This window comes from Semicossyphus pulcher, unplaced genomic scaffold, assembly GCF_022749685.1.
Source record: "Semicossyphus pulcher isolate SPU_LCO1_2020_fin unplaced genomic scaffold, fSemPul1.0.p SCAF_8, whole genome shotgun sequence".
In the NCBI taxonomy this organism is placed as follows: Eukaryota; Metazoa; Chordata; class Actinopteri; order Labriformes; family Labridae; genus Semicossyphus; species Semicossyphus pulcher.
In genome coordinates this window covers 22,416,556-22,429,639 of record NW_027211759.1, presented here as the reverse complement: position 1 = coordinate 22,429,639, position 13,084 = coordinate 22,416,556, and the positions used below count along the sequence as shown (strand labels likewise).

General features: G+C 45.1%; 1 protein-coding gene across 1 annotated transcript in view; it reads right to left on the bottom strand.

Moving 5' to 3' along the window:
* Window positions 1-11,626, bottom strand: part of mob2a (MOB kinase activator 2a) — a 63,236-nt gene extending 51,610 nt beyond the window's left edge. The window contains exon 1 of the mRNA XM_069685702.1: window positions 11,135-11,626. Coding sequence (XP_069541803.1) covers window positions 11,135-11,151 — 17 coding nt within the window. The 5' untranslated portion in view covers window positions 11,152-11,626. The remainder of the gene's footprint in view (window positions 1-11,134) is intronic.
* Between the last annotated feature and the right edge of the window lie 1,458 nt (window positions 11,627-13,084).

Here is a 13,084-nt window from a genome sequence, read left to right as displayed (position 1 = left end):
CCACCATCGTATCCCTCCATCCCTGGCTCCTTACCCATCTGTCTATACTCTGCATCCTTATCAGCTGCCCTCTCTTCCTCCGTCCCCTCTTTTTCTTTTACTCCTTTACTTAAATAAGCTTCTACACGAAGACAAAATGTAATCGTTAAACATATAACGTATAGCCAGAAGTGAATCTGTAAGACTGCAACCAGTCCTGAAATAAATGCAGCCAACTGGTCTGCGGGGTGTCCCTGGTGGGTGGGTGGATGGCAACAACAACCCTAAATCCTGCTGCAGGGGGTTCGACTTATTTTAGCTGATCTTAAGACAGCTCTAGCTGGCAGCGCTCCATGACTATGATACTCTCTGACAGAACAGTAGCTGCTCTCAGCGCTGTGGGAGCCAGCCCTGCTACTACAGGAAGCCAGTGAAGTCCAGGATCTGTGTGGCGAGGTTGGCTTGAAATTAAAGACCGTGTTGTGAGGGGGAAACGTCCTCTTTTGACCAATAACAAGAGAAAGCAGGAGAGTGAGGGAGTGCAGCTGATTAGTCAGGCCTGTTCCTGCTCTCTGTCCGTCGATTCTCTCCATCCGACTGGTGGTGCCAGTTGTGTGCGCCGGGCAGGGCTGCCCAGAGCGTTACGAAAGAGTAAACACAGTCACAGCGTGGTGCCACTCTGCTGCCAAGTGAAACAGAGGCAACACACACACAGAAACGGACACCCCAAGGACATGCCAGGAGCAACACAGCAGTGTGTCCCAACTGGGCAGAACATCTTAGGAATGAAAGTGAGAACAAAATGGGTCGAAAAGGTCAACACAGCCAGATATCAGACCCTCTTGGACGTTCCTGGCTTTATTTGGGATTGTTGCAACCTACAGTGCCTCATTTAGCAGCAGCTTTTTAATGAAGTCGTGATGCAAGGTGCAATGATTCAGAGTAGGGCTGCACGATTACGGCCAAAATGATCATCACGATTATATTGATCAATATTAAGACCACGATTATTTCTTAATTTTAGGAAGAACATTGTTTTAATGTACTTTTACATTTAAACAAAGCAACACTTTCAGTTCCACTCTTGTTGCATTCTGGCTCATGCAGCGTCGCTGTCATGGATGTTTGATTTGACCCTGGACGAGGACGGGGAGCAGCGCCATTATTCCTCATGGCCTTAGTTGTGCTGCTCTGTGTCGCAGACACACGTTTCATGCACTCTTTACATATTACTTTTTCTTGCCTACCATCACTTGCCCTAAACCCCAATTACCTCCAAACAACCGATGATGAGCCGTTTCGGGGGACCGGTGTTTTGGTATAACAAGTGGCCTGCTCTCTTCCTATTTTAGTGTAACAACAAGCAGCATTCAAAACTTGATTGAGCGTGAGCCTTCATGCGCCTTTCAGACCCAGGAAGGTGTCTTTTCTGCTGCGTCACCATCTGACGTCACAAACACGCCTGGAGAGAGGGTTAGTAAACAGTGAAGATGTTACGGTGGTTAGGTCTTTATTGTATCTATTACTCATTCAGTCTGTTTATCAAACTCTGCGCTGACAAATTTGGAACGATGTTCGAGCACTGCTCAGACGGAGACGGGCGGAATTTGTAGCAGAGATGACAAGGAGTCACAGAAGTTACAGACTGAGCATAGCATCGTGCCGGAAAGGGGGCAGAGATTAGCACATCGACACGGGTTTTGTGTTTCCATCGATGCTGATCGGAGACGAGGCGTTAATTACCCGGGTCTACTGCAGAGTCATTTGATCCGGGTCTGAATGCTAATTGTAACCTTTCCCATTAAGGCTAAAAAACGCCAGGTGTTAGCTAGTTAACATGCAGCAATCAATGCGTTAATATTGCAGTCAAGTGTGGGTAAGCCAAAATCATGATCGGGAATATTATTCGATTAATTGTGCAGCACTATTTCAAAGCCTTATTTTCATGAAATTGCTGGACTGAGATCGGTTGAATTTGCGTTAATTGTAGCCATAGGAACATCTCAACTTACTTGCGGAGCCGATACAGGCACCTTGTTGAAAATGTGGTCTACACTGCACTCACCAGGCTGCTGGTTAAATGTCAACTAACTGTGCAGTTGACAATGAAAAGGCAGCGCGTTTGAGCAGGTCAGGACCCATCTCAGTGGGAGGAGAAGCTTCACAAGCAACAGCCAGATCACGTATTGAGCTGGGTTGCATTTTGCAGCCTCCTGATCCATCACAGTATCAGGTTGCTCCAAACTCACACAGCATGTTCTGTCCTCAGGATTCTGAAACCTCATCGTCTCAGGTGAAAAAAAAAAAGAGGCAAAAACACCGAAGCTAACAGGAGCCTCCATCCCGAGTGCGCGCTGAAAGTGCTTCATACAGCCGGGCGAGCATTCGGATTCTCCAATTATCCACTTATGCATATTCAGTGAAAGGCAAACTGCCGAGTCATTCTGGTATCACGTTCATTTCTGGGCCTCTCCCTGAAAAAGGAAGAGAAGACAGGGAAGGAGAAAGGCGTCTCGAGAGAGAAACGAGAGAGTGCGGCGGTATTCACTCAGGAGTGTGTGTATGGAAGTGTGTGCGGGATATTTGCCTCCTCTGAAGGCATTTAATAGAGCTTTTTAATCTAGAAACAGACTTTTGTTTTGTTGCAATATTCTAAGCAACTAAAATTAAGTTATATGTGTTAAATTTGTGGTTTTATATCATTAAGGAAAGTTAAAAAAGTAGTTCCTTCTGTATTGCGCTACTTGCTGGTTGTGGTCGTACTAGATCGACTTCTCTAGAGGTGTCAACTTCCTGTGAAACCCGAAGTCATCAACACCTCTGAACTATGACAGCTGAGCTTTTACAGTGTGCCGACGACCCCCGCTTCTCATTTTTCCCTTATACGCTGCAGGGGAAGAGGAGCGATCTGCTACTGTTGCCCCAAAAATAAAGTCGCAGCCTGGATGAGCACAGGCAAAAAAAATAAATAAAAAAAGAGCGAGCGAGGGGAGATGAGGACTTGTTTGTTTGGACTCTGCCCCTCCAGCTCTGCTCTGCTTTCCACTCTTTGACTTCCTCTGTCCACACCGAAAGACACGTGAGGCCGGCGCGCAAAAACAGCAAGATGGAGCTTGTATGATATTACTCTGTAAATACAGGCTTCATGCTCCGAACGCAGCCGACACCCCAGCTAGCCTTTATTGCTAAGCATTTCTCAGAGAGGGGCTGAGGCTGCCCTGGGCCTGTTCGACGCTGCCTCGCTCTGTGCGGCTCAACGGTCCAGCTCAAGCACGCAAACGTCTCCGCACATCAGCGTCCCCAGAGAGAGAGAGAGTGAGAGAAATAGAGAGAGAGAGAGAGAGAGAGAGAGAGAGAGGGAGGAGGATGAGAATGAAAGAGAGAAGATGACAGATAGATAGTGAGTTGGAGGGTTAGCAGTGACTCAATTAATCTTGCTGGGGAGTAAACAAACCAACTAGTCTTCTTGTCATCCAGATAATCCCTCAGCACAGCAGCACATCAGAGTGAAACAGCCAGAGGTCTGCTGATGAGACTCTGTTCAGGACCCAGTATCACTGAAGCAGGGCACGGCTGATGCTGATGAAGTGTAATAGGGGCGTAAATCACATGTTTCATCAGGATGTGACATCACAAAGTCTGTCAGTTACTGTATTTTACCCAGATGATAGCGCTATGCGGTTGTTAAGTGGTGACTTCACACCTCTGCATTAAACTGTTTCCGGGTCTCTTATTTACAATGTGCTGCTTTGCGTTTTCCTCGCTGTTTTTTAAGCGACGAAAACTAACTTGATTGCTAACGCTTCGTCACGGACATGCACCGTCATGATCGCCAGTGCAGCCGCCACCCTCACAACAATCAACGCTACCTAAGCCTGCCAGCTACCGTTAGCTGCAGCACCGGTAGCTAGCAGGATTGCAAACTCGACATGGGGAAAACATTTAAATGAATATAAATTGAAATAGTGTTGAAATAACTTGTATACACGTTTATAAATAACTATAGAAGCCCTTTTTCCCTCTGGGATACCCCCCAAAACAGACTGCGTCTCATATCCCGATGCAACTTATATTCTGGATTTTAATCATGATTCCTGAATCAATACATCAATCCATAACATGTGATAGTTACATGCCTACACTCCCATAGAAATACCATATGTTTATGTACTGACTAAAATTTATATTTTTGTTGTTAATTCTGTGTTGAAGAAGGTTTGTTAACGCAAATCACGTAGGTGCAGGGCAATCAAAAAACAGCAGGAAAAGAAGAAATGCCTGCACACTTGCTCAATGCCACAAAAATGCCACAAAAATGCCACAATGATTTGACACAATGACCTTCTTACCTTCTTCAGGCTTTTAATGTTTGACCACACCTGCCATCACAGTGCTCATCAGCCTTTTGATGTGCGAGTCTGTATATAGGTAAAGTCCCCAGTTTTCAACACCTGAAGAAGACCATTGCATTGAAACATTGTTAATTCTGTGTCAAACACCAACTGTGTGGGAATCAATGGAGTAGTTTTAAGGTGTGGCACTGTGTATGTAAATTATTATTTTAATGAATGCAATTGATTTGCGTTTTTTAATGCAGGACAAGAAAACTGGATTGCACTGCAATTTTTATAGCCTACAGTTAGTGATTCAGCCATAATGCAAACCTCCTTTAGGGAAACAAAAGCTCTCGTACAGACAGGACGCCTCAGGCCTCCACAAACACACATTCAGTTTGATTCCAGTCTAAATAGGCAGTATTGACACACATCCTTAACAGACCGACTGTATGGAAACATAAAACCGTTTATAGATAAGTTAAGCACCTAACACCATGAGTCAAAGGAAGTCACTTTTCCAAAACAGCTGATGTTAACCATAAAGAGAGAGGCGGTGTGTGTTGAGAGAGTCGGCTAACCGCCCGTCACAACACCAGGTAAATCTGTCAGACTCCACCACGTTAGCATCATTAAAGGTTTGGCTGACTTATGTGCTCTTAAACATCTTGGCCTGGGCTGCCTTGGGTGTTTAATCGTAAAGTAACGTCAAGTGCCAGACACGATAAATTGATTGTTAACAGATTCCTCTACACAGAGAGCCAACAGAAGCTCCTCCACTGGAACAGTAATAAGCTAGTTAAGAGCTCTTTCCCGGCCGCCACAGAGACCTTCTGGTGAGCTGACTGCTGCACTGCCTCCAGGTCAGTCCTAATAACAGAACAGTGTACCAGAGACACACTGAGCATGATCATGAAGCCAGAAATACAGACAGCAGTCAGACTCCGTCCTGCACGAAGCAACGACAAGGTGGTAGCGTTGGTTAGTTTCTATTCCGGAGCGGCTCTCAGATGAAGTGTGCTCGTCTGTCACAGCCTGTTATCAGAGTTGCATCTGCGGTGCGAGCAGCGGAAGCAGCCACCTGGGCTGCCACAGTGTGCAACGGTGTGTGTGTGTGTGTGTGGGTCCATGCGTGTGCGTGTGTGAAGCGGAAATGGAAATAAGGCATTGGGGTTGCACAAGGACAGAGTTGCACTGTGCAAAAACCCCATTAGGAACTTTTTACACAAACAGAAAATCAGAGGCAGGAAAGTGATTTTACTGACAAACAAAGAGTCAGAGTGAAACACAAAACGCTGCCATCCAGGACCACATGCAGAGATCAACTGATGTGCAAATAGACAGATTTCTCAGACATACATAATGTTGTATTTTTTTAGTTTAGTTTAGTTTAGCTCCCAACTAATTTAATTGTCGCCAATCCATTTGTTCCATCATCGTGCATGCTTTACAATGTTTTCATGCTGTGCGCGGACACAGCATTGTTTGCCGGAGCCAAGTTATCTGAGGGGTGAGCCATCTCGCATCCTTACTATCTCTGCTGAGAGATGTGCATGCAAGACAGCGAGCGTGAAGCGACAGGTCAACAAAACATAGCAGGCGGCGGGCGGTTTGCTTATCACGGGAGCACGTCGGTAATGCACGAGCATTTGAAGAGAAGCCACGTTGGAGTTGTGGATGATGCAGACTCGGACAGATACGATAATTAGCCTCTCAGCTAGTTAACATTAGAACCAGACGCATCCCTCTTTTCAACATCAGTTGTGACATTCAACTTACCAGTTCAAAGTTCGTGTGATTTTTCTCTTTTACATATTCTGTCCTTGACCTTAAAACCTTTCCATCTTTTTCTCTCCTTGTCATCTCTTTTTCTTCCTCCTTTTATTCCTCTTTTGTGTCAGTAGAAAGCCAATTCAGCAGCAAAGTTTATTAAAAGACATTTGAATGAAGGAAAAAGAAAAGCTGATAGCTACAGTGCAGATAGTTTGGAAGCTTATGACAACGTTTACATGCAAACACAGGAGATACCCGACACTGTAGTTTTGCTACCTGAGAGCTGCTAAATACTACAAAACCCTTGAGCCTCACTGGCTGTTTTTATGGAAAAGGTGAGAGCTTAAAAAGTTGTACATCTTTGATGATCTTTGATGGTTTACGGGGAAAGTTTCGTGCTCATCAACAAGCCTGTGGTTTTGATGTGAACCCACCCACCTCACGTCTCTATTAATATGACACACTCTGTAACTAAATATGATTTCCAACCACTTTAGATCATGTGATCTAAAACTGAGAAACCGTCTCTACTCTAGTGTGCTCCCTGCATGCTTTTAAACTTAAAATACAGAATCATGCCACCCTCAGACTTAAATGAAAACTGTCAAACTGCAGGGGGTTAAAAAGCCTTCATGGGCCACAAACTGTAGAAAGAAATGAACCATCACAAACAATGCGAGGACAGTCCCACCAGTTTTCTGTGTGACAGCAGACCACACTTGTTCTCTGGAGGTCACAGTGATGAGACAGAGCAGACACATAGAGGAAGTTCAGCCTATATGTGGTTCATGTTAATTCCCCTTCTACATACAGACCAATCAGCTGACATCATCTTTACTCTCGTTCTTTATTTTTAACCATTTTTGCTGACAAGTTGACCGACGAGTGACTGAAAGAGGAAGAGACGAATGAAAACAGACTGTTGAAGGGTTGATAGCTTATTTTGAGTATTAGATACATCGTTTCCTTGACAACCAACCGATGAAAACATCGGGGGAGGGGGCATTTTAGGTAATTTCGTTATTTGAATACTCGGACTACCAAGTGGATCTGAGCAGATTGTTATGTAAACTTTTAATACAGAACTGGCAATTTTATTCTTTAATAATTGTATATGAAATATGATTACCCCAGCGCTTGAACAAATACTGACATCCAAAAGGAGTACCTGGATTTTTGGAGGACCATGTCCAGCCCAACTTCTTATCCATAACTGCTAGAAGGTTCCTGGTGCGAATCCCGGTTCGGACGAAGTGGGTCTTTCTGTGTGGAGTCTGCATGTTCTCCCCGTTCATGCGTGGGTTCCCTCCGGCTACTCCGGCTTCCTCTCACAGTCCAAAGACATGCTCGTTAGGTTCATTTGGTGACTCTAAATTTGCCCGTAGGTGTGAATGTGAGCGTGAAAGGTTGTCTGTCTCTATAGCCCCTTATACACTGCCAGTTAGAGGTGGGATTATTACACCTCTGTTACGTGTCTCTTCATTGTAAAATGCACAGAGGCAGATTGGTGGGGCGAAGTTGTTCGGAGGTAGTAACAGAGGCGTCATACTTTTCTTCTCGCAGAAAAACAACGTTCAAAACTAAGTTTCATGCCTAAAATTTGTCAGCCACAAAATGAGAGGATACAACAAGCAGCCCTGTTATTACTGGAATCTCTCATACCATTACTTGCATTACTCCAATGCTGCAGCATAATGAGGCGCTGTCTCTATACCATTATGTCACAGGTGATGCAGAGCGAGCTAAGTGTACATTAAATCCGAGTCTCTCTCAGGTCAGGCGGCCTAAAGCGGCGCTCCACTTAGCTGCTGCTGTAGTTTCCATCCTGTCTCTCGCTCTTCGTTCAGCATTACCAATCCATCACTCAAAAGCAGGGGGATTAAACATCTGTCAAAGCCTGCTCATTTCACCCAACAGGAAAAGACACATTTGGGCGTCGCGCATCTCCCCGCTGATTTGACGTCCTGTCTGACTCCGAGTGCGGACACACGAGGTCATTCGGCTCTGAAATAATGCTCCCTGCCAAAAATAAACACACACACACACACGCTCAGACACACTGTTTTTGGCGCTTACATTTACACACAAGCACCAAGATGCGTCCTTCTGAATCCTCAATCTATGCACCTTCAGTAGGCCGTCATGTGCTTGTCATCTCCTCAGACCTCCATTTGATCCCCTGTGGAGCTTCATCCTCCTCCACCCCTTCCCCCACCTGCTAATTCTTCCATTTTCCTCCCTAATCATCCACACCATCAAAAGCCTTCATATCCCCTTCCTCCATCCTGTCCGTCGGTCACAAAACACGGCGTCTCCTATTCCCCCCCGTCCCTTCAGATCGCCCTCATCAACCTCCTCGCCTCTTTCATTCATCACCCTTTCTTCTCCCTTCCCTTCATCTGCACATTTCTCCCCAAATCAGCTGCCTTCATCGCTCCATCTCGCTCCCTCCCATCATCCTCTTCCTCTTCTCTCCTCTATCGTTCCCGGCCAATGGTGTCCTTCACCCTGGGTCTGTATTCAGAGTGATTACACGCTTGGTTAACTCATTCATGGACTCAACTCTGTCGGTGACGCACGCTGGACGCACGCCTGCTCGCTTCCAATGCATTCAGCTCACACACACACCTTACCCGCATATATAAACAGGAGACAACGTGCAGCTTTAACACGCAGGTAAACACAAAGTCTCGACGTGCAGAAATGCTGTTGTGAATAAGCAGTTTTAGTTCATATATAAGCATGACTTCTGTTTCTGTGAGTGTTTAGATTATGACATATTTAAAAGGTGTAACTGCTACTAGGCAGGTATAGAGTCCTCGCCTCCTTAAGACACATAACTGGGTGTTGCTTTTGAATTCTTAACAGGTCACTAAGCAAACCAGTTCAGGTGTGCCAGCGCAGACTGTTGGAGCAAAATATTATCATTATTACTGTGAGTGACGGAGGGGAAACAAGGAGAGGGGAGGTAAAGGCCAATAAATCACACTTACAACTGAGAGAACTGACGCAACTTGAGACAAGTCAATGCAAGAAGCAGCCACCAAAACCAGGAAAACAAGTGTCAGAGGGAGGAGGCCATGCAGAGCAAAACTGTGGATACACCAAAAACACTTCATGACTTTCTCAGGGTCAAGATGGAACAACCAAGCTCAAATTTAATCTGGTGCATGTGGTGCCAGGAAAGCTTTTGTTGCACACACGCCTCAGGAGATACTGAAGAATGTCGAAAGTGGAAATGAGGTGGTGCCTTCCACGCCCAAAACTCATCCGATCGTTCTCTCACCATTGCCAATAAAGTCTGTCAAATATCATTAAAGCCTGTTAAGTACTTTCCTCACATATCCCGCTGACTGACAGACACACATGACAACTAAACAAGCCTTCTTCTAGTCAGTAAACCCGTCTCGAAGGACGGCGTCCTTATCTCACGGCCAATATGTCACCATGCGAAGGATCATCCCTCACAACATGCCTCCACCCTTCAGCAGCCCCGATCTGCTTGCACAGCGGTGCGGCCGGCCAGCCGACCTGATAACCAGTCAGCAAAAATAAGAACTTCAGAGGGACACACCTTGCTGTGCAAAACTAGAGCGTGTGATGTGCAGAAGACTTGATGTTCTCAAGTTTGGAGAGATACCATAGAGGGCAAATAAAAGCTTACCCTTGTATGAAATTTACAAGCCATTTTTCTGCCGATATTTTCCGCTGATAAAACAACATAGTAATTATGCCTAAATGCTCAATGATTCCCTAAAAAAGCTTGATAAATATAGTTTTATTTCAAAGAAAATTTTACATACAAATAAATATGGCATTAAGTAGTTTTCTTATATTGCCCAGATAATGTGTACGTTTTAAAAAGCACTGTTTGTGTTATTTCTGCATCTGCCAGTCGGCCACTACAACAAGAGTAGGCATGATATCAATTCCACAACAGGGGAGACTCAATGTTCAATTAGGTGGGGAAAAAAAACATGCGCCTAATATATTGGTATCGAAATCAGCACAAAGGGTTGGAAATATCGGCACCCTTAATGAAAAAGAAAGTGAAAACACATCCTTTACTTACAGGCAAATATGATGAATGCTCTGTCCAGACATCCAGTGTCTTAAAGTTTGCATGGCAAATAGTCAAGTAAGTGCAAGACAACACATCCGAGTTCAACCCTAGCAGTCTGAGCTTGTAGACTTTGTGAAGCTACTCACTCACTTACACAAATGTCACAGGTTAATCCTGAACACAGCGCTCGTGGCATTGAACTCTGTGTAGCAGGTGTCAGACTGAGGCAGATGTGTCTCATTCAGCAGTGCTAACCACCAGCTCTCTTATGTCTGTACAGCCAGAAAGAAAGTGTCAAATCAGCATCATCAACGTCTGTCAGGTGTCAACGCTTATAAACTTCCACACTGTGCACCTAGAGTATATTGTGCTTCAGTGAATTAACATAAGTTGCCTATTTCACATATAAAAGCTATATTCCCATGAATGGAGCTCACTGGCCGCGGAAGCTGTTGTTTCCCAAAGGTAGCACATTAGGTAACATTCAGTTAGCATGACTGCGAGCGCGAGCAGCGCACCTTGCAAAGGAATAAACTCAACCCGGGCACAGCCGCGTTAGCAAGACTGACAGGCTGCTAGCGTTAGCCCCTTTGCTGTGTTAATCATTCCTATAAATAAGCTCCCTGTTCAGCAAACTGGCCTCTACAGAGATACTCTCACGACCTAATCTGGGCGCTGCCATCGTTGGATAGATGTCTGCAGGCCAGAGAGAGGTAACATGAGGATGGTGTCCCGCTGCAGGAGGAGACCGCTGCCAGCTCTGCTACCAGGCTAGCTTTGCAGAGCTAAGCTAAGCTAGGCAACATGCTACCCGCTCCTGGCTCCATTAATGTATTAAAGTGGACATATAACATGATTTAACACGGCAGTGCACCTGTCTAACGCTGACTGCGGAGGTGTCAGACACTGTGCGGAGAGAAAGACTGCGCAGTTGACCTGACACAGCACAGTGAGCTGGCTAGCCATGCTAGCTGTGTGTACTCACCCCATTAACCAGTCCATGGCGCTGTTTGTAGCTAGCTTAGCTAACGTTAGCTGGCAGGGGATAAATCCACCAGGAGCTGGAGGCGACCCCCTAGTTTATCCAGCCACCACCCTCGCTGCCCTGGCTGCCTAGCCCCGAGTCCGTCGCTCTCCCCGGGGCCCGTGTCCCTCCCTGCTGCTGGGTCCTGGCCGGTCAAACACAAACGCCGCTTAAACTTTGAGCGATTGTCCTTGTTTTGATCCTCAGCTAGCTCGGATCATGAAGCGGCAGTAACACAGTCAGATCAGCCTGTTAGCTGGTAGCGGGAGCGCAGCATTGAGTGACTTTGAGCACGAAGGCAGACGAAGGAGAGCGGGGCAGCGTCGCGGGGCTGCCCGGTGAGTCGGTGTCCGGTGTGCAATGGAGCAGAGAGAGGCTCGTCCGCTGGGATGCCGCCGGTCAACCCGGTAACCTCTGTCATGAAGCCTTGTAAGGCTCCCGTGCTAGCTGACAGCCTGAACCTCCACTGGAGCTGCTGCTGTCTGAGCGAAGTCTAAATCGGAGTCCGGAAGTAAACACAGACCCGACCCACTCTGCCTCTCCTGTGCGTAAAATGCGTGTCACGCAGGGCTGCATGAACATGGATGCAGTGGGAGATGTAGTGAGCAAGTTGGGGAAAAAGTGACATCAGTTCGAAATTGTTTTTACCCACTTCTAAAGGATTTATACTTTAAATGCACCAGGATTACATCTACTGTTACCTTTATCAGAGTTCAAGTGCGACAGCACGTGAGATATAGCTATTCTGATCTTATTCTACTTATTGATTCCCACCAAAAGGTCCCCAAATAATTCAGATCAAATGGATAAAGAAAATACATCAATACAAGATTTTTTTTTCTTGTTTAATAGTATAGGCTTCTTCTTCAGGCGTCTATGAATCCCTTGAGGCAAACAAATTTAAAGAGGAAGAATCGCACATTTAAAACATTGCAACACGAAAGCCATAACCTGTGATGAGGGGTCAGTGAGATTGTCAGAATTATTTTGGGGGTCAGAAACAGTTAGTAGTTTGTGTTGTGCTCACATGATCCATGTTTATTTCAAGCTGTAATCAGTCCAATACTACATTTCTGCACCCTTGACCTACACAGTAAATCCACCCATGTCTTTTCCTTTAGTGAACTTGCTGTAGTTTTCATCTTTATAATATATAGAATGAAAAAACCTAGAGGAGTTTTATTTGAGGCCATAAATCTGAACAGGAAGGCCTTCATGTGCACTGAACCCTCACTGCAAAAGTGCAGGCAGGTGACCCGAGTATCCCTGGCTGAATTATTGTCTACCGTCAGCTGAATCGCTCTACTTGTTCTAACACTGACCGGGCAGAGGAGCGGGAAACATTTTTTATATCACCCGCTGAAAACTTAACACAGAAAGGCAAGAGGACATTTATTAATTAGTGGGGAATACAATTGTTGGATATCAAAAAGTTTGTTTATGAGCCAATATGTTGGCTATACAAAGAAATATTGCTGAAACAGTTGATCAGTTGATCGAGAGAGAAAATAACCACTAAATATGCTGTCATGCTGAGTGTAAATTGTCAATGTTTATGTTTTTACAAAAGACTTGAAGACTTTAAGGGCTCTGAGTAATTGTGGCAGGTATTTCCCCCCATTTTTTGACATTTTATTGCCTAAAAAATGGGTCAAAAACATGATTGATTTTTTTTTTTTTACAGTTAACAGTAATAGCAATACAAAATGTGACGTAGAGACCACACAGTTTTATTTATTATTTGCTTTTTTTCTATTATGTTACAGAAATGTTTTTAATTCAACATGTACCCTTGCTTTAACGACAACCCTTGACCCTTCACTTTGTGTAGCTTTTAATATCTCTTTCCTTTCTTCCCCTTTTAAGAAAACCATCAATCATACAGATACAGTTTGCAAAGATGGGATCAAT